This window comes from Capra hircus, chromosome 5, assembly GCF_001704415.2.
Source record: "Capra hircus breed San Clemente chromosome 5, ASM170441v1, whole genome shotgun sequence".
Classification (NCBI taxonomy): domain Eukaryota; kingdom Metazoa; phylum Chordata; class Mammalia; order Artiodactyla; family Bovidae; genus Capra; species Capra hircus.
The window spans coordinates 106,095,554-106,117,019 of NC_030812.1; the positions used below are offsets into that span (position 1 = coordinate 106,095,554).

The following is a 21,466-nucleotide window of genomic DNA, read 5'->3' on the forward strand; positions in this document are numbered from 1 at the left end:
GAGACTCCCATCTTTGCAAAAGGTGAGGATCCCTAAGCTACCTGGAAAGCCTGCCTAAGGCTGGGCTGTCTCCATGCTGGGGAGGGTCGGGGGTGAAGATGGACTAGAGAATCCGGCATCTTACTGCAGTGAAAACCGTTGCATCACCGCAGTCACCTTCTACCCCAAGCCTGCTTTGCGAGGGCCTGAGGTGGAACCTGGTTCCTGAGCACCTAACTCAGGCCAGGTGCTTTACATGACACCCCATTTTGTCCTCACGAGAAACATGAAATCTAGAAATTGTTAGCCCGTTTTTCAGTGACAAAGCTGGGGCAAAGAGAAGCTAATGGAGGTCCTTAGTAAATGAGGGAGCTATGATTTGAAGCTGGGCTCCAGAAATCTGTGCCTGTTTCTCTGTAGCAATGTTGCCTAGACCAGGAATATCTAGAGGGCAGGGAATCACATCTCATAATTCTGTTTCTCCCTCAAGCATTTGCTATAGTGCTGTATCAGAGTAGGCACTCGGTTGGATGGATGAATTTGTGGATAGATGGATGGATGGATGGGTGGATGGACAGATGGCTGGCTGGCTGGGTGAGTGGATAGACGGATGGGTGGGTGGACAGACAGATGGATGGGTGGATGGATGACTGGGTGGGTGGGTGGACGGATGGATGGATGGATAGGTGGGAGAGAAGAAGGGATGGAGGGAGGGAGGGATGGATGGATGCAACTAGAGGGAAATACTGATCTCGGTTTTTCCTCTCCAGAAAGGGTATTGCTCTCTCAGAACCAGGGGATAGATTAGGGCCTGGAGAATTCAGGTCTTGCTTTTCTTAGACAAAACTGCTGGTGGTAAGCAGGACCCTCAGGCCATGGATGTAGGGTTCTTTTAGCTCTGCTTCTCCCTTGCCTCCTAGCAAAAATGCTTAGGTAATAAATGTGTAGCCTTCTTCCTGGGGCCCCTTGCAACCTGATACACAGGGCTGGGGAAGTAGGGGGGCAGCAAAGATGTCTCTGAGCTCTTTCTGGGCTTTTCTGTTTCACTGACAACTCAATGCAGGGGTGGGGGTGGAGTCATGGAAAACAGGATGGATTTGCCTGAAATATGTCCCCAAGGCAGCTTCCCCTACCTTCTCCACTGGACTCTAACAACACAATGAGGTAAATATTATTATTCTCATTTTATAGAGGAGAAAATTAAGGATCGGAGCCATGAACTTGCCCAGGGTCACATCGCTAGTAAGACCCACGCCAGGCCTGCCAGCCTCCAGACTGTGGCGTGTCCAGGTCTGTGCACATTCATCTGTGGAGAGTGAGGGGCTGTGTGTGTGCACACGTGTGGGTCCTAGACCTGTTGTATGTGTGAGCATGGTCTGAGGACCCATGAAGCCTGGGACTCAGTGTCCCCTGGTAGCTCCCCGATCTCAGGGTGGCCAGCCCTAACTCTCTGGGTACTACTGCCTCTCCTCTCTCCTTCCAGCTTGCCCTGAGGCTCTCTGCCAGCCTCACAGAAACCTTGATACAGAGGCGCTGATCTGCCCATTTTACAGATGAGCAAATTGGGTGAATAGAAGCTAAATGATGTGTTCTAAGGTATTCTTCTCCAACAGGTGGGGTCTCTAGACAAAGGGCTCTTCTTCTTCTGGGAACTGCAGGATCTGAATCTCTCAATCAGGGCTCGAGCAGAGGGGAGAAAGTGGCCTCACCCCAGCCATCCCTTTGAGAGGCTGAAGTCACGTCCGGGTATCGCTATTCCCTTTCCCTGACCTGAGCCCTGACTCTTAGGACAGCTCCCCCCTCCATCCATCCCCCACTAGTCTAATGACCTCAGGGGTGGGCTCACATGCCCGTGACCTCATCCAGACACCACAAACCTGTGTGTGGCTGAGGTGCCCAGTATCATCTCTGTCTGCAAAAAATGAAGACCTGAATTCCACCAAGAACACAGCAGGTGTGAGGCAGGAGAAGACCAGAACCCACATCTGTGGATCTTGTGCCGGTGAGTTATTTTCCAACTCCATCCACCATCAGCGAAGCTCCCAACTCAGGGTTAGATCACCATGACTGAACTGCCTGCCTCCCTCCCTGGGTCTTCCCAGACCCCTGTCCTGGGATCCTCAGGGTCCCTCCCACACCCACTTATTCTTTTGCAGAGACTGCTTTTCTTTCATAGCGGTTGTCTTCCTTTGTCCTTAAAGAGATGTCCGTTTTTGCTCCTCACGTGTCCTGAGCACAGCACCCCGTAGTTTGTGTCCTGGAAATGTCCTCAGCTGGGCAAAGACTCCACGTGTATATCTGGAGACCCACAAGTTCCTCTAGCAAACTATTTCTCCCATCTTAGGACTGGGTTGCACCTGGCACACTGGGGTGTGGGGTGGGGGCGGCAGCCACTGTCCACGAATGAGCTGCCGTCACTGATTTTAATAAACCCTCCTAACAATAACAAAGAATAAAACCTGAGGACTTCAGTGCATTTTCCCACTAGTAGGCTCACTAAAGGGAGAAGGGGATGGTGCCCAACTCCAGTACTCTTGCCTGGCAAATCCCATGGACGGAGGAGCCTGGTAGGCTGCAGCCCATGGGGTCACGAAGAGCCGGACACGACTGAGCGACTTCCTTTCACTTTTCACTTTCATACATTGGAGAAGGAAATGGCAACCCACTCCACTGTTCTTGCCTGGAGAATCCCAGGGACGGGGGAGCCTGGTGGGCTGCCGTCTGTGGGGTTGCACAGAGTCGGACACGACTGAAGTGACTTGGCAGCAGCAGCAGCAGCAGGCTCACTAAAAAGCTAAGAAAATCACTCAGGAAACTCTGTGCACTTGGCTGCATCGCTAAGAATCCTTGGAGGCCCCCAGGACAGGCTCCTGCTCCACTCACCTGCCAAGTGCCAGGTTGCAGAGCACACCTGTGGGCGCTGCAGGGCCAAAGTCAGGCCCGCTGACCCCGAGGTCGCACAGGCTCTGCCTCCCACCTGGCTCCTCTCTGGACGCCTCTGAGCGCTCAGGCCCGGCAGCCGGCGGAGGTCCCCTAGACCCACCTCGAGGCCGCGTCCTGGTTACCAAGTCCGCATCCATCCTTCTGCGAGAGGAGAGGCGGGACGGCACCGAGAAGGTGGCGCCCTCTGCTGGCCGAGACGGGTAGTGGCCTGCTCCGCCGGAGCTTCGAGGACTATCCGTCTGTGTCTAGAACCCAGCGCACGATGCCCAGTGCGGTGTGCAATTTGGGCAGGCAGGACTCGGCGGGGGGAAATCGGGCGGAAAGAAGCCCAGCCACTCTCATCCTCCTTCCTCTAATAAGAACTCCTTCTCCCTTCCATCTCCTTTCTTATTCCAGAGTGAAGGAGGGGGGAAGGGACCTGGGAGAGCGGACGGATGGGGAGAGGGGACGGATGGGGGTGTGGACAGAGGGGAGACAGCCCTTCTGGCCAAGGGCCTGGGGACAGAGGACCTTGGCTGGGCCCCACCCCCGTCTCCTACAGCAGCCCCTCTGCTCCTGGTCCACAAGGAGAGACCCCACTCAATGTGGGAAGGAGAAACAGCGGACAGGGTGGGTGAGGAGGTGGGGAGGGCAGCAAGGGTAGGGGGCAGAAACCAGACGGACCCGCTAGCAGGTGATGGGAAGAACATGGATTTAATGGAATGAAGGGAAGCCAAACAGAGCTCTCGCCCCTCCCCCAGACTCCCCAGGCCCCTCTCAAAGGGGTTGCCCTTGATCCTGTCCCTTCTCACCCGTCCAGCCACCCCTGGAGCAGGGAAGTTGGCACCCAGCTCAGAACTGGGTTCTAAAATGTCCCCTATTATCTTGTTTAGTCTCTGCCTGCCCCGCCCCCACCCCTTCCCGAGCCGGGGCGGGGAGCCTGGAGAAACACAGAGGGCTGCTTCTGTGTGCTCCTTCCGTAATCGTGCCCACAGCCAGGCTCACGGGACCACCCAGGGCCTGGCCTCTAGCGGTGAGGCTCCAGCTCGGTGAGGATGAGAAGTGATGTCCCGGGTGTGGCCGGGGCGGAGGGTCCTTCTCGGTGCCCCTGGGGAAGGTCCTCGGCTGGGCACAGGAGCTGGCGAACTCTCTGTGAGCAGAGTGGGGTCTGTCGTGAGCTGGAGACAGGGGATGAGGGGGCAGCGGCCCTCTTTGCTGCTGTGTGCGTGCCTCCTCCTACACAGATGCCCTCCTGGTAACCACAGCAGCGTCTTGGCGGCCTCCTGTCTCTTTCTGAGACGGTTAGCACTCCGTCTGTCCCTTCCCAATGCCCACGTCAGGACCCCTGGCCCTCCTGTGCACCACCCTCTACCTAGGCAGGCTGCCACCTGTCAGCAAGAACGAGCCACCAGCTCATCCTCTGACTCTTTTCTCCCCTCCATCTCCCTACCTCTCTGAATGAGCCCTTGAGGGTGCTGAGTTTGTAGCAGCTCCAGGCAGGAATGCAGACCATGGAGGAGAGGGCCAGGAGCCAGCCGAGGGCATCGCCCCACCACGGGTATTTGTACTTCTTGTTGTAGGTCAGCGGGGTGTACTTGATCAGGGAGAAGAGGAAGGTGGCCTGAGGGTGAGAGTGGGAGAGATGGGGCTGGGGGAGCATGGGTCCCCAACCCAGCTGGGCCAGTCTACCTCCAGCCTCCATCCACAGACTGCTCAAAATCCATACCCCCCGGGAGGTATTTCCAAGGCGCCTACTCTGTCTCTGCAGGGTCCCCGCGCCCCTGGGCGTCTCTACGCGTGGTTGGCCCTCAGGTGGGACTTGGTGCCCAGCTGTGAGCACCTGGAGCGCAGGGGTGGAGCCTCCATCCCCTGGCCTGTCATCAGCACAGTGGGCATTCAGGGGCGCTGCTGGACCCAGGAAAAGCCAAAGCAGCAGTGCTTGGGAGCTCAGGCCCAGACTCCAAGCCAGGCTGCCTGGGCTTGAGCCCCAATCCTCGGCCACCTTCCGGCTCCAGTGAACTGCTTAACCTCCGGGGCTTCAGTTTCACCTGAGAAGCGAATGCAGTGGTAATTCTTAACTTCATGGGGTTCTTGTGAGCACTGATTAAATGTGTGATGCACTCTGTGCCCAGCAGGAAGCTCAGTGTTCTAGAACTGCTATTGTCATCACTGGACTTTATCAGTGAACATCATCTCAGCAGCCCGAGGCATCTGCCCCACGTTAGACTCACATTGTGGAGTAGGTCGAGCCGGCTGCCCTGGCCCTCAGTTTATACTTCTGTGAAATGGGAAGAAGCTATCTGGCTCGCATTTTGCAGAACCCAACAGGAGGATGAATGAAACCTCTAAAGGATTTTCAGTCCCCACGGGGAAGTCCCTTCTAGGGTAAGGGCCCATAACCCTCCTGGACCACCGCCTCTCTCCCTTCATCTGGTTTCTCCTCCGGAGCTTGTCTTACTGTGCACACAGCCGGTGTGAGGAAGAGCCAACAGTATTTGATGAGAGGCCACGGCCTATACCCAATCATGTCCTCGATATTGTCATAGAAGCGCCCGGCTCCTGCCATGAAGGAGAGGAGGGAGGGGGAGAAAGGACCGTCTAGCATCTGAAGCATCGGGACAGGGACCACAGTGACCAGGAAGGGCAAGGACCAGTCAGGAAAAGACGTGGTGGATGTCTTCTCTGATTGCCCTGGGAGCTGACTCTTGCCTGGAATTCACAGACATAAATAGCAGCAGGCAGAACTCGGCTTGGGCCGAGGCAGGGATTTTCTGATGATCGAGGTTGTTAAAGGCTGAAAAGCTCTGGATAAGACGTGATATGGTCTCCCAGGGTGGGCCGGGGGCAGCCATCATTAGGAGGGTGCACAAGACCACCTCTTGGGGGCCATGTTGGATTCTTGAGATTTTTTTTTTTTTGAGGTTGGGTCAGGGAAAAGTGCTTGTGAGCAGTGGTGTCTCCTTTGTCTGAGAGCCCTGGGCAGAGGCAAGTGCCAGGGTCAGGACCAAGGGGAGAGTCACTCACCGTAGGCCCACGCCACGCAGAAGGACTCGAAGATGGCCACGAACAGCAAGCACATGCCGCTGGCCGCATAGTGGTCAAAGAGCTGGAAGACGTACACGCCGCCCTGCCCGGGAGGGGGAGAGACGGAGCCTTACCGAGGAGACGGGCACCCTCGGGGCGTGGAGAGGAGGCGGGGAGGGTCACAGGAGAGCCTGGCTGGTAAGCTGTAAGGCTCTAGGCAGACATGCGACGAGGATAGGGGCTTCTCATTGTTTCGGGAAAAAGAGCTGAAACAGCCATTGTTAGCTCAGCCCTGAGAACAAGCAGGGGGTGACACAGAGTCCACGATAGTGTGCGTTTTTTGCAGAAGGTCAAGATAGGGGCCGTCCTGGGTATCTTCAGGCTACGAGTTCCATCTCCTGCCTTTTCCCCTGAGATGTCACCCGGAATGTCACCCACCCCAGGGCTCCCTTTACTGCCTTTGAAGTCTGTCCCTGGAACTTGGGTCAGCTGCCTGGGAACTCATGGGGTCTTGCTGGATGCAGTTTTTCCCAGTCCAACTGTACTAGACACTTTTGATTTTCCCATCCAGGCTTTCTATACTTCTCAGCATCTGGGGAGCCAAAGCGTCCCTCAGCCATGACCAGAGCTAGATGTTCAGTGCTTCCCAGGCTGGGAAAGGACCAGACCCCAGGCCCTGAAGCCTAGACGGCAGAAACCTGGCATCACAGCAGCTGCTTCCCCTGCTGGGAGGACAGTGACCCCCACCCTTGGCTTCTTCTCCTCCCCAGGACCCACCTGCAAGCCCCCACTCCCTCACCTCTGTGAGCATGACCAGCCCGACGAGGAAGGAGGTGACAGACACCCCCAGAATGAGGACCTCTCTCCGGTTCTTCTTGCGGAACACACGGGGGTACATGTCCACCAACGCTGTCACCAGGCTTTCCACGCACACAAACTGGACGAGAGGGCGAGGAGTTGGAGGGCAAGCGCCCCCCACGAGAAGCTCCGTCAAACAGCTCTGGCTCATCGCTCCCAGGGGCAGCCCTGCCTGCCTCCTGACAGTCCAGAGCGGCCCCTGCATGGTTGGGGTTGGACCTACCCTCCAAAGCTCCCCTTGGTCCCTGGAAGGGCATCGCCGCCTGACACGCGCCCAGCCCCCAGCTGTTTTAAGGGCCTTCAGGGCATCAGGTTCAGTGTTGGGGAACAAGCCCGCTGCTCCCCACCCCCAACCCACGCACACCACTGCCTCTCAGGCTCTGAGTGGCCATCTCTCTTGATACCTGGCTGTCCAGTCCCAGGAGGACGACCATGAAGAAGAAGCAGCAGGCCCAGAGGGGCGAGAAGGGCAGCATCACCACAGCCCGGGGGTAGGCGATGAAGGCCAGGCCGGGGCCTGTGCAGGGAGAGAGGGACACGCGGTGCCACCCCCAGGCGGGCGTCCCAGTGTGGGACACAGGACAGCGGGAGCCCTGAAGCTAGCCACCCCCACCACCGTCCTGGCCCAGAAGAAGACACCCAGACCCCGACCTGATCCCTGCTCTTCAAGGTACCGCCCGCTGTTTTCTCGGGGCAGGAGGAGAACATAAAGGCTGGTGCATTTTAAAGGGTTTTGGAAAATAGGAAGGGGTCTATTTCACCCACATTTCTATAAGTTTTACCGCCAAATCCTCAGCGCTCACTCTCCAGATCTTATTGCTCCAAACTAGAGGTTTCATACTTTAAAAGAGCTCACAGATGTTTGTGGAGCTGGTTGTCCCAGTGTAAAAGGGAGAGTGGGGGAGGTGAAGGACATGGGGCCTTCGTGCGACCGTGAGGCAATACTAGATTGGGTCTGGGGCACTGCTGGGCTCCTCTGCACCGCCTTTTCTCTCTTGACCAACAACAAGCGAGCCATCACTGGGTGTCATGTTACCGCGCGCCCCCCCCCCCCCCATCCTCTCAAACACTTCATGTTGCCCTCGGCTGGCTCAGATGGCAAGAACAGAGTCACATGCCAGCACCCGTTCATCCATAGGGAGCTGCCTTTGAAAGGAAGGGCACATCTATGACCCTAACACTCTGACCGCGCCCGATTTTGTCTAAAAGGAAGAGCAAGACCGGGGGCCGGGACGACGGTCAGCTCCTAGCCTGCTTCCGATGCTGCCAGGGCCCGCCCCCGCCCCACCTCTCTCCATCACAAGTCACCGCAAACACTCAGCACCTCGCCCAGCACAGGGCAGCACTTTGTAACAGAGAAACGCGAACGTTCTTAATAAGAACGCATGATATCAGTTATCTGGTGCCCGGCACCTTGTGTGATGGGGGAGCTTGTGAGCCCCATGATCAAAATCATCTTGTCACAGGTGCAAGCAGGTGGTCCACGGGCCTAGAGGGTGTACAAGGCAAACGCTGGCCACTTACCCAGATAGGGGACCATCTGTGACTTTATTTAAAAGCAACAGCAGTGCTGCACGGATGGGGGTGGGGGTGAGGGTCAGGCACTTAAAGGAGGAAAGCCACGTGCCGGTAATTAACTTACCTCTGAGACACACTTTAAAGGGTACAAGACAGGGCAGAATGCAGGACTATACACCGCACCTTAGCAACTGGTTGTTACAAGATGTAACAAGCAGAAACAGTAATATGTATGTGTGTGTGAATGTGTACGTATAGACATATGTGTATTCTTTTTCTCTTAAAAGACTAAACCACTTCTGGAGGGAAACCATGAGCCTGATGACACTGGTTGCCTCCACGGTGAGGAACTGGAGGCAGGTGTGGAAGGAAGATGTTCTCTGCACACCTGTTCGCCCTTTGAAGCTGGAATTGCTGCTTAAGTCCACCCCACATCTTTCCAGGACGCAGCCACTGAAAGGTCACCCAGAGTGTAGGGGACAGCAGAAACGCCTGTAAATCCCAGTGGGCTGGCGAAGGTTCAGACAAAGCTCACGGAGTCGCCTGTCTCAGGCCCCCCAACCCCCAAAACACCACCCACCTGACTCGGCCACCTCAGAGATGGGCACCCCCTGCTCTTGGGACATGAAGCCCAGGATGGAGAAGATGGCAAACCCGGCCACGAAGCTGGTGCCGCTGTTGAGGAAGCAGAGCGCGATGCTGTCCCTGTGGGCAGGGCGGGGCAGGGAACAGACGGTCAGCGGGGCTCCCAGCTCCTCTGGCCAGGACCAGGGAACCCAAGGGACACCGCTTGCCCAGCACAGGCAGAGTACACCTAAGGGGCTGGTCCTGAGCCCCAATTCCATGGGCTCAGACTTGGACTGACCCACAGTCATCCTGGAAGAGTGAGGCCCCAAGCGAGTAACAGGGTCTGAACCTCACCCACGGACACACAGCCTCCCTCTGCCACCGTGCCATCACCGTGCCTCCTGGGACACCACCCTTGTGACTCAGCCCAGCCCGCACGTTAATGGAGGGGAGAGGGGCACCCAGGCTACAGATGTTCCTTATTCACCTAAGTTTCGATTTTGAAATGCATGATGTGATTTTGTTTAGCTAATACTAAACTGGCTTAAATTCTCTGACATAACCCTGGTGGGCCCGCAGGAGCCATGGGGAGGGACCAGAGCAGGCGGGCCTGGGCTGCTCTGTGTGACTCACTCCCGGGCAGATCTGCTTGCCTACCGGCACCCACTGCCCTCTACGTGAGCCCGGGGCTGGGTTTCCCAGCCAACCTCAATTATCCCGTCCTCCAGGGAGCAATCGCTTGCCTGTGCTGCCCCCGGCTCCTCTCACCACCTGGCAGCCCTGGCAGATTGATTGGAGAGTGGGGTGAAGGCAGGTGGGGTGTAGGGATCGCCCCTGACCTGGCACACCTGGAGGGGCAGGTGCCCAGGCCCCGCACCCGCTCACCTGTAGCAGTTGTTGTGATACTTGTTGTAGCTGCCCAGGGCCGTCAGGCACCCTAGGCAGATGGCGAAGGAGAAGAAGATCTGGGTGCCCGCGTCCATCCACACCTACACAGAGAAAAGGCAAGAAAGCTGCCCCTCCGAGGTGCCCACAGGCCCACGGCCGAGCCAGGCTGGAGATACCGAGCCCTGCCCTCAGCCGGGGCAGAGAGCCCCCAGACCGTGCTATCCCAAAGGGCTCAACTTCCTGGGCCTCTAGATGGGGTGTCTTGGGCACCACTGGGATGGCATGGGCATCAGGACTAAAGGACCCACGATGGAGGCTGGTGGGCAGGTGCCATAGAACCAAGTGAGGCCTGGGAACTTTCCTGGTGTCCAGTGGTTAAGATTCCCTGCTCGCAATGCAGGGGGGGCGCCTGGGTTCAATCCCTGCTCAGGGAACTAGATCCTACATGCCGCAAAAAAAAAAAAAAAAATCTTCATGTTGAAACTAAGGCCCGGGGCAGTCAGATACAAAACAAAAAACAAACAAGCTGAAACAGCAAGTGAGGCTGGGCCCGTGCTGCTGTAATGGAAACAAAGCCTGGGGCTCAGCCCCCACTTTCTCCCACCCCAGACTCCGGATGATGTGCCCAGTTTGGAAGGAACCCAGGAGAGTCTTTCTGGGGATGTGGGTCCTCAACGTCCGAGCCTTCACGGCCGTGTGTCCCACATGCCTCAAAACCCTCTGAAAACAGAGGAGGGATCCTCCGCTCGCAAAACATCCAGAGGGTGAAGAGATGTCATCTCGAAGGGGCTGTGTGCTCCTGGGGGAAGACGGCGCTCAGTAAACACAGGGCACAGCTGTCCCTCTTATTATCTCAGCTGCCCGCCCGGCCTGTGCACGCTGTGATTTAGATTTCACAGCTAGAATAACATCCCAAAGAGAAAGAAGATCAAGGCAAACGGGGCTCGGCAAGGCTGCAGATCCACAGGAGGTGGGGGTCCTGGGGCCACAGACCCTCCCCAGGCACCTCCTGCCTTCAGGGGACGTGAGCACCAAGCTGCGGCCACGGACATCGCCAGGCTGGTGGTGGGGTCCCCACTTCTGGTCTCACCCTCCACAGTAGCCCCCAAACAGGTCCCTGCTGTCCTTCCGCTAAAATCAGGCTCCCGTGCCCACGGGCACCAAAGCCTCAGCTGCTCGTGTCCACAGCCCCTCAGCCCCTGCCCACCCCACCTGCCTCCCTAACCACCGCAACCACCCTCAACCTCCCTTGCTCCTGCTCTCAGTCCCCCAAAATGCCCCCTTTCCTTGCTGCTCTGACAGGTCTGAGGGACCCCATGCCAGCTGACTACCTCAGAACACACATTCCTCAACCAGTATCCCAGCTGAGACCCTGAACTAGGCCTAGAGCAGAACCCAGAATCCTGTGTGGTTTCAGAGCCTCCTGGGGAACCCCAGTGTATAGCCCAGAAGTGGGGATCCCACTCTTCCAGCCTCTGAGAATTGGAGTCCACCCCGGCTCTCTTGCCTCCTGCTCTCTTTCCACTTGTGCAGGGCTGGAGACAGACAGGAAAGAGGGTGAAGAGAGGGGGGCTGTACCTGACCATCTGTGCCTCCTGCCCATCAGGACTCCCAGGGCATTTGGGAGGCAGGAGTTGCCACTTGGGGCAGGGGTTCCTTAGCAAGAAGCACAGAGGAAGACCCCCAAGGGGGCAGGGCCAGAAAAGAGCTAGCAGGCAATGTCGACCACCTCAGGGAAACTTTCTTAAACCTCAGGGGAAATGATGATGGGGAGAGGGGAGGGGGGCCTCGGGATTTATTTCGGAAGCTGGAGAAGGAAAGGGCAGGCATGAGAGAAGCCGAGCGGGGGGTACCAGGGTGGACACTACAAAACTCAGTGGACACCGCAGGTGGAGGTCATGCCTCAGGGAGTCTGGGGCCTCCTTTGCAGCGTCTCAAACCCTTTCCTCTTCTGAAACTGCCCCAGAGACTGAGAGGAGCGTCCTCCAGGAAACCCAGTGGTCTCTGGTCTGAAGGCCACTGGTCCGCTCCCTTCATTATCGCAGCCTCAGGGGTGGGTCAGTGAGGCAAGAGGCTCTGAGCTCGAAAAGAAAGGATAAGGGGGGACTTCCCTGGTGGTCCGGTGGTTAAGAATCTACCTGGCAATGTGGGGGGATACGGGTTCGGTTCCCTGTTGGGGAACTAAAATCTCACGTGCTTTGGAGCAACTAAGCCTGTGGGCCACAACTGAAGAGTCTGTGCTGCAAAGAAAGAGCCCGCGTGATGCAGTAGAAAGAAACCCCACGTGCTACAACTAAGACTTGCTCTGTGCGCTCCGTCGCTCAGTCGTGTCCCACTCTCTGCGACCCCACGGACTGGAGCCCACCAGGCTCCTCTGTCCATGGGATTCTCCAGGCAAGAATACTGGAGTGGATTGCCATTTCCTCCTCCAGGAACTAAGACCTGACAAAGCCAAAATAAAATATTAAATAAATAAAAAGAAAGAATCAGGGAGGTCTCTCCAGGCAGGTCATCCAGGATCTGGCCCAGCCTTGGGCCCTGGAGGTCCACTGCCACACCTGGCGGGGCCCACGGTCCACATGGGAAACTCTCTGTTTCCTCGGAGACATTCCCACGGTTGCCCACGGGCAGATCCCGATGTTAGGAAGTATTTCGAACTTGGGCTTGGGAAGAAGAAATAAAGGAAAACTGTGACTCGGCTGTTCACCTCGCCCTCGGGGGACACACGCAGATCGAGCTGGGAGGAGAGGTTGATGAGAACAGAGGAAAAGGAAGCAGAAGGCCTGAGGGTTCAGAGTGCAGGGGTCAGCCCCGCAACTGTGACACAGGCCCCTGGCTAGTGAGTTGGCTTGCAGCTGCTCTGGGCTGGCCTGCTCGGGTAGGGGAGACGCAGGCTGGGGGCGGAGTGGGGAAGGGCCGGAGGACAGCAGAGCAAGCCATTCTGTTCCCGCCGCAGCCCAGCTGCCACCTGCCTGGTGCAGGAGCCCTGGTTTCCAGAACAAAGCTCCATGAGCTTGGCTGGCACAGAAGACTGCCTGACAAAACAGGTGTGAAAAAAACTTGGCCACGTGTGGGTTAAAAAGAGGTCTTGGAGTAGGGGACAGGGGAAGAAAGAAATTTCTAGAAGATCCAGGAAAGATGTTTTTCAACCCAGAGTCCAACCCCAAGAACTATTATATTTACTATTTTCAGAAAGGCAATTATGGAACAGAAAAAGCCTGGGCTTTGGAGTCAAACTGAGTTCATTTCCTAACTCTGTTCCTTACTTGCTGTGTGACCTTAGGCGGGTCAATTAACCTCTCTGAACCTCACTAGCCTCATCATGAAAATGGTAATAATAAGTGAAATAAAAAGGGGGTATATTAACAGATAAAATGTGTAAAATAACAAATAAAAATAAAATAGTGTATGTCAAATGCCTAATACATAAAAAAACACTAGTTCCCTATCCCACCTCAGGGCTTCCCTGGTAGCTCAGCTGGTAAAGAATTCGCTTGCAATGCAGTAGACCCTGGTTCAATCCCCGGGTCGGGAAGTTCCCTGGAGAAGGGATGGGCTACCCACTCCAGTATTCTTGGGCTTCCCTGGTGGCTCAGATGATAAAGAATCCACCTGCAATGCAAGAGACCTCGGTTCAGTCCCTGGGTTGGAAGATTTCCCTGGAGAAGGGCATGGCAACCCACTCCAGTATTCTTGCCTGGAGAATCCCCATGGACAGAGGAGCCTGGAGGGTCACAAAGAATTAGACACGACTGCGTGACTAAGCACAGCACAGCACAGTGGGCTATTTGCTGTTGTTTTCACTTTAAAGAAGCAACTTGCCTTCCAGGTTCCCTAGGTCTCAATGTGCGACATCAAATAAAAAGCCTCATTCTAATTAATGGCTCCAACCTCCCCCCGAAATAAACCCTCCCAAGAATAGCTTAACACAGAGATTTAAGATGTCCTACAAGGGTTCTCTGGACACCTTGTCCCCAGACCCTGTCCTTACCGATCTACCAGAGTGCAATGGACAGACAAAAAGGGTCAGGGTGGGTGAGGGAAATAAACAGAGCCTGACCAGCACACGCACCAGCGGGGCCCCCGCAGCTGCTCCCCAGTGGGACAGAGTTGGTGCTGGGGAGCCCGGGAGAGGCAGCAGCCCACCCACCGCACAGCAGCCTGGCAGACAGAGAAACCCAGTCGTGTCTCTGCCTGGCTTCTGCTCCCAGACTGAGCTTGACAGACAGAGACGCTCTGGTCTTTGTGCTGCAGGAATTTTGCGCCTTTCTCAAGTGCCAGCCAAATGCAGGTTGGAACCGTCACACTTCCTGGGGAACGCCAACTGGATTTGATTAGCACTCTGCCCGGGACATCCTGCCCTGCAGAAGGCCAGGACCAGCAGCTAACATGGCTGCTCGCGAGCTCAGGACCAAGCCTGGCTCTGGAAACCATGGCCTCGGAGGACTCTGAGGGCATCAGCTCCCTGCATGGCCTGAACCTGCCCGGGGTTGGAAGGACAGTGTCCTGGAGAGGAGACTGAAAGAGGTCTTCATCCCTACAGTAGCCAGACGCAGAATTATGGCCTTTTAACTCTCAGAGCTGCATGCATTCTGGTCCTCCTTCATATTTGCCGCCAGCTGTCATATGTGGTGCTGGAGAAGACGCTCAAGAGTCCCTTGGACAGCAAGGAGATAGAAGCAGTCAATCCTAAAGGAAATCAGTCCTGAATACTCATTGGAAGGACTGAGCTGAAGTTGAAACTCCAATACTTTGGCCACCTGATGCGAAGAACTGACTCGTTGGAAAAGACCCTGATGCTGGGAAGGATTGAAGGCAGGAGGAGAAGGGGACGACAGAGGAAGGGATGGTTGGATGGCATCACTGACTCAACAGACACGAGTTTGAGCAAACTCCAGGAGATGTTGAAGGACAGGGGAGCCTGGTGTGCTGCAGTCCATGGGGTCGCAAAGAGTCAGACACACAGACATGACTGAGCAACTTAATAACAATAACAACTAACAACGGTGGGGATACTTCACTGGTTGATGGTGAGGATGAGCTGAAATAGTACACATGAATCTCTTAACGACGCCAGGGCTGTGGCAGGCACTCAGCAGTTGTCAGCTACGCACAGCTGGTCAGCACGAATATGGCATCGATCAGGAAAGCCACCAGGCAGTACCAGAGATTCTGGACCCGGTCTCCCTTTCTTCTTTCATTCCATCTGCCCGTCTCCCTGTCTGTCACCCCTCCTTCTTCCTGCCTGACCCCCAAGCAAAGACACCTCGTGGCTCAGCCACCACTCCACGCCGCGCTCCAGAACCACAGCAGCTCCTCCCGCATGAAGGATCCACGCCAGACCCACACCTGGCTCCTCTCCCCCCAGGCCTTGCCCAGCTCTGCTGCTCCACCGCCTCCAGCTTGCTGCCTGGTCCCACCACAGGGTCCCCTGTGGGTCTCGGCCTGCTGTTACTTCCATGTGAGCCTGGGCCCCGTCTACTCATCTGTGCTGCGAGGAGTGTGCACAGATGATGTCTGGGGTTTTCTAGCTTCGGCAGCTGCCATTCCACAGTTTGGCTCCCCAGCCCGACTGCACCCTCGGGCCCAGGTGGAGATGCGGCAGCTGCGTCTGTCTTGATCTGTCTCAGAAACAAGTGCGGCAGGGCACGCTCACATCCCACCAGAGGCCGTGAAGGAACCCCAGGGCCGAGGCTGGGGCAGAGTCTGGGCTCGAATGGTCTGGCTGGACTGGGGCAGTGTCTGGGCTCGAATGGTCTGGCTGGGCTGGGGCAGTGTCTGGGCTCGAATGGTCTGGCTGCTTCTGGGGGCCACAGCGACCCCGGGACCCAGGGTGGAAGAGCTTGTAGTCCATCCAGTGGGGGGAGGCAGGCTGGAGAACAGTCACCCCAACCTCTGCACAAGGAACAAGGGGAGCCACTGCCTCCGTGGGGATGTCCCCGCCTCAAAAGGAGCTGGGGGAGGGGCTGTTCCTCCTCTCCTGGCCTCCTTGCCCCTCGGCAAGACAATGCCCCTGCCTTTACTATTAAAATGTTTGAAAAGCTGTCTGGTTGCTGGTCTGCCCTGAGCTGGGCGACACTTTCAGGGACATGGCCCCTCCCCACCAAGCAAAGGAGGCTCCTGGGAGGTGACCTTTGCTGGGGGGATGGGGGCAGGGGGTAGCCCGGTGTGTAGGGCTCTGGGTTTCCCTCGCCCATGGCCTCTTCCACCTCCACACCTCCTGGCTTTGCATGCATACGCATCCTGAGTCGCTCAGTCCTGTCTGACTCTTTGTGACCCCATGCACTGTAGCCCGCCAGGCTCCTCTGTCCATGGGACTCTCCAGGCAAGAATGCTGGAGCAGTTTGCTGTGCCCTCCTTCAGGAGATCTTCCCGACCCGGGGATGTAATCCTAGTCTCCTGCATTGACAGGCCGGTTCTTTACCACTAGCGCCACCTGGGAGGCCCTTCAAAACGGTGGGCAAACAGGAGGCGGGAAGCCGGCAGAGGCTTCTCACAACAGGCCTTGCTGTCCAAATCCCCGGTCAGCAAGCACCCGCTCCTGGAGGGTGGACCTGAAGGAAGAGCCGGGAGGGACAGGGAGGCGGGGTGCAGCCCTCCGGACAGCAGGCAGGAAACTCAACACCAGCCAGCTGGCTCCAGGCGGGGCCGGGGACACGGCCAGGGGTGGGCCGTGTGGGCAGAGAGCGGGAAGCAGAGGGCTGGCAGAGGGTCAGGGGAGAGAGGCTGCCCAGTGTGAAAGGAGGTGCCAAGCGGGGGTGGGAGGTGGGGCAGGGCAGAGCCTGGAGAAGGGCTTTTAGGACCTTTAGCCCCCGAGGGACACCCCCTGGGCTCCCTGGCAGCTGTGAAACTAGCAGGGGAGCACACACAGCTGCCAGCAGATGCGGACGCTGGAAGTGGAGCAGAGATGCCCATACAGAACACAGGGGCAGCCCTCGTCGTCGGTGGTTTCTTACCTGGGGGTCCCAGAGACGCGTGAGGTTTGGGTACAGGTAGAACTGAATTCCTTGGGCTGCCCCGGGCAGCGTCACCCCTCGAATCAACAGGACCACCAGCATGAGGTAAGGGAAGGTGGCCGTGAAGTACACCACCTGGGCCAAGGCGATGGAAAGACACGGAAGCCGTGAGGGGGGTGGGAGGGCCTGGAGGAGCTGCGACCCCACGGGAGAGGTCATGGAGCCCGCCTGCTCCCCCCTCCCGCTCACCCCTCATCCCGCAGCTGTTCAGTCCTGTCTGCCCTCTGCCTCTGGCCACAACCTCCTGCCTCCCTCCCTCCAGCTCCCCCTGCACAATCCCTGGCAAATATTTATTGAGTGACTGAATGAACTTAGGCATGCCCCCGAGAGGGGGCTTAGAACTGTGGCCAGGGTCGCTGGGGACGACAGCTATGTCACACGTGACCCTGTCCTCGCCAAGCTTACGAGCTTAGCATGACTACGCGGCCCAGTTAGGAGGGCGGCCTGGTCAGAGGCCTCAGGGGCCAGAGTCGGGGATAACTCAAGCTGCCCTGTATGACACACTCCAGGCAGGGCGTCTTCCTCGGGCCTCAGGTGGCTGAGAATTGTGTCAAGATGAACAGCCCCGAAGCACTGCTGTATGAAGCAGGGCACCGTGAACTGTGTGCAGTGGGCAATGTGCCACACACGAGGTGTGTTCCGAGATCCTGCCTCCCTCCCTGGCTCTGCCTTTCCTTTTCCTCTCTGTGTCCCCCTCCCCCTCTCTGTCTCTCCCCTCCCTCTCTGTCTCCCCCTCCCTCTCTCTGTGTCCCCCTCCCTCTCTCTGTGTCCCCCTCCCCCTCTCTGTCTCTTCCTCCCTCTCTCTGTCTCCCCCTCCCTCTCTCTGTCTCTTCCTCCCTCTCTCTGTCTCCCCCTCCCTCTCTCTGTCTCCCCCTCCCTCTGTCTCCCCCTCCCTCTCTCTGTCTCCCCTCTCTGTCTCCCCCTCCCCCTCTCTGTCTCCCCCTCCCTCTGTCTCCCCCTCCCTCTCTCTGTCTCCCCTTCTCTGTCTCCCTCTCCCCCTCCATGTCTCCCCCTCCCTCTCTGTCTCCCCCTCCCCCTTTCTGTCTCCCCCTCCCCCTCTCTGTCTCTCCCCTCCCTCTCTGTGTCCCCTTCCCTCTCTCTGTGTCCCCCTCCCTCTCTCTGTCTCCCCTTCCCTCTCTGTCTTTCTTCCATTTCACTTCCCCAAATAGAAGGACATGTGACTGAGCCCAGGAGAGGCACAGAATCAAGCAAGCGAGCGCCAAGCAATCTTTGTGGGGTCATTCCCTCCCATCCCCAACTAGGTACAACTTGAGGAACCCCTGGGTGGCTGAGCCCCACAGCAAGGGCAGAGGGTCCCGGGAGGGGAGGGGCCCGGGGCTCTCTGACACAGACCTTGCCCGTGGACTTGACGCCCTTCCAGATGCAGAAGTAGCAGACGACCCAGGCAAGCAGGAGGCACAGGGCCAGCTCCCAGCGCAGGGCCCCCAGGTGCTGGATGCCCTCTGAGATCTTCAGGACCCGCCGCCTGGGGAAAGGGGTGAGCTGCCAGCCTCAGCTCCCTAGGCAGCGGAGCTGAGCCTCTCGCTCTGATCTGAAAAAGGCTCACCGGCTCCTTTACTCTGGACTGTGAGGCTCACCTTTGCCCAGAGATGGGGATAGACAGACAGGGAGGCAAAGACAAACTGTCCCCGGGTAAGCTTATTCTGCCAGGCCGAGGCAACTGAACCCAGAGAAGAGGACGCAAACGTATTCTCTCTGCTGGACTGAAGATGCTTTGATGTTAGGAATCACGTCTTAGGTAAATGTCAGTATCTGGGGGGAGGAGCAGTAGAGGTAACTGACAAGGAGCTAGGGAGGAGGGTGGACACTCATGGGGGTGGCCCTGGGGGAAGAGAGGCAGGCCGGGCCTGAGGACAGTCTGGCATTAACCACAGATACAGGCAAAAGGAAAAAGCCACTTGGATGGTGGGGCCACCAAAGGAGGAAGCAGAAGTTTGTCCCTTGCCGTCTGTGGAGTCACCACTGTTTGAACTCACCCCCGTGCCCTGGACAATCCATCCACAATGGGTAAAGGGAGAAAGGGCCTCACTTACTCCCAGAACTCGATGACGGGAGAGGTGGCGTTCTCAGCGGTCGCATTCAGAGAGCCATTGGTCCTCTGGAACTCCACGCAGCGCTCTGTGGGTGGCCAGGGGTCAGGGGAGCAAGAGAAAGATCACTGGCCAGTGTGACCAGAGAGTGGGGGAACTTTAGAAGACTGGAAAGGAAGGTGTCTGGGCTGAAGTTATCTAAACAAAACAGTCTCACAATGAGACACGAAAGACACAATAACCTCATCAAACCCATGGCACCCTTTCCCACTTCTCCACGGCAGATGGGGTGGGGGGTGGGATGGGGGGGTGGGTCGCGGCTGCACATTCTAATTAAAGCAAGACCAGGCAGCATCAGCAAAGATGCTTTGCACACTGCTTCAAATAGACAAATATTTCTGGGCCGCCGTCCTGGATGGGCTCACGACCTTTGAGGAACAATCAGGACGCCATCCAGGGAAGTGGTGCAGTCATGGCTAAGAGCAGGGGTACAGGTCAGGAGGCTCTGGCTTGAATCCCACTCTCTACCCATACCCACTCCCCGCCCCCGCCACCCCAGGTTATTTACTGAGAGGCTCTCTAAGCCTCAGTCCTTTCCGCTCTAAATGTACATGAGAAGAGCCGTGTGCAGGGCTGATAAGGGGATTAAATGAAAATGAGACTCCAGTGCGCTCCATAAATAGTGGCTCTCAATTACCCCTCTATGCCTTCAGACTTTTCACAAAGTGTTCACACCCTTCTTTGCGTTTTATCAGGACAACAATCCTGCAAAATACTAAGATAGAGAGCATTTTCCCCACCATTCACGAGAAAGCGAATCTTCTCAGAGATGACTTGTCATCATCCATCTGTGAGGAAGTGAGGGCTGGGGTCCTGCTCAGCAAAGTGTGTTAAGTTCCACCTGCAGAGGGTCTGGGAGCTGAGGACTGCCCTGGGGGTCCAGTGGTTAAGAATCCACCTTCCAGTGCAGGGGACTCCCCTGGGTGGGGAACTGGTCCCTGGTCAGGCTTCCCTGGTAACTCAGCTACTAAAGAATCCACCTGCAATGCAGGAGATCCTGGTTTGATTCCTGGATCAGGAAGATTCCCTGGAAAGGGATAGGCTACCCACTCCAGTATTCTTAGGCTTTCCTGGTGGCTCAGCTGGTAAAGAATCTGCCTGCAACGCAGGAGACCTGGATTCCATCCCTGGGTTGGGAAGATTCCCCTGGAGGAGGGCATGGCAACCTACTCCAGTATTCTTGCCTAGAGAATCCCAATGGAAAGAGGAGCCTGACAGGCTACAGTCCGTGGGGTCGCAAAGAGTTGGACATGACTGAGCGACTAAGCACAGCACAGGGAACTAAGATCCCACATGCCTAGGAGCAACTAAGCCTGTGGGCCACAACTAGAGAGCCCATGAGCAGCAACAAAGACCTAACAGCCAACTATTCAAAAAAAAAAAAAAAAAAAAGGTGGGGGGGAGGGAGGGAGAGAGGGAGGGGAAATAAAGAGAGGAGAAGAAAAAACACAATAAAGAAAACATCCGAACAGAACAGATTTTTTAAAACTTGATTCATTCCACAAATATGTTTTGAGAGCTCAGGATATAGCACACAGCACTAAGCGCAAACCAAACCAGCAGAGAAAAAGCCAGGTGAATGCCAGGGCCCGGGGCCGGGACAGGCACTAGCAGACACGTTGAGCAGAACCTAGTGGGTCAGTGACCCTCAGGGAGGGACATCCAGGATTGCAGAGAGGCACGGAGGTGGTGGCAGAGAGGAACAAAGGAAGGAAGGCCCGGAGAGACAGCACACAGTTTGGGGGCGACGGGGGCCTCGTGGCTGCCGGGTCAGAGAGTAACCAAGGACGCTCATCACCCCAGGCGGTTCTTCTAGACAGCACTACTCTAGGCAACTTTTAATTTATCTTTAATTTAATGTTTACTTTCTATTCATTAGACTCAGGAGTTCTACGGCCTTATGGGCTCCTGTCTTAAAATGGAACCACAAGAGACTTGCTATTATAAATGATAGAGATACTGTATAAAATGGCGTATCCCCTGGTTCAGTCCAGATGAACGGGGAGTTGAAAAGGCCTAAAATAGCATCAGAAAGAAGACATAAGAAACAAATAAATGAAATAATATATACATATATATTATATATACATATATAATATATAATATATACACATATTTATATATGTATTATATACAATATATACATATATACAATATATGTATTGTGTACAATATATACATACATCAAACTAACCATGCCTTAGATCACATAAAGGGCTAAACTGCACAAAAAGAAGTCAGTTCTGTCTTCATAATACATGCATTTGTAATGTGTTTGATGGAACCCATGAATTTTTTACAGTCTGTAGGGCTTTTCCGGTGGCTCAGTGGATCGTGGGTTTGATCCCCAAGTCGGGATTATCCTGCGTGCTGAAGAACAACTAAGCCTGTGTGTCACGACTACAGAGCCTGTGCTCCGCAGCCCGGAAGCCGAAACTACCGAGCCCAGGTGCTGCAGCTAGCGAAGCCTGTGTGCCTGGAGCCTGTGCTCTCCAGCAAGAGAAGCCACCGCAGTGAGAAACCCAGGCACTGGAACTAGAGAGTAGCCACCACTCACCACGAGAGAAAAGCGCTCGCAGCAGC

At 56.2% G+C, this 21,466-nt stretch overlaps 1 protein-coding gene across 1 annotated transcript in view; it reads right to left on the reverse strand.

Annotated features, from left to right (window-relative positions):
• The window catches only part of SLC6A13 (solute carrier family 6 member 13), a 38,703-nt gene continuing 20,838 nt past the window's right edge, over positions 3,602-21,466 (reverse strand). Inside the window, exons 5-15 of the mRNA XM_005680996.3 lie at positions 18,827-18,911; positions 18,126-18,258; positions 16,713-16,847; positions 9,754-9,857; positions 8,882-9,006; positions 7,188-7,300; positions 6,725-6,862; positions 5,926-6,028; positions 5,360-5,460; positions 4,352-4,522; positions 3,602-4,051 (exon numbers count right to left, since the gene is read on the reverse strand). Coding sequence (XP_005681053.1) covers positions 3,929-4,051; positions 4,352-4,522; positions 5,360-5,460; positions 5,926-6,028; positions 6,725-6,862; positions 7,188-7,300; positions 8,882-9,006; positions 9,754-9,857; positions 16,713-16,847; positions 18,126-18,258; positions 18,827-18,911 — 1,331 coding nt within the window. The 3' untranslated portion in view covers positions 3,602-3,928. The remainder of the gene's footprint in view (positions 4,052-4,351; positions 4,523-5,359; positions 5,461-5,925; positions 6,029-6,724; positions 6,863-7,187; positions 7,301-8,881; positions 9,007-9,753; positions 9,858-16,712; positions 16,848-18,125; positions 18,259-18,826; positions 18,912-21,466) is intronic.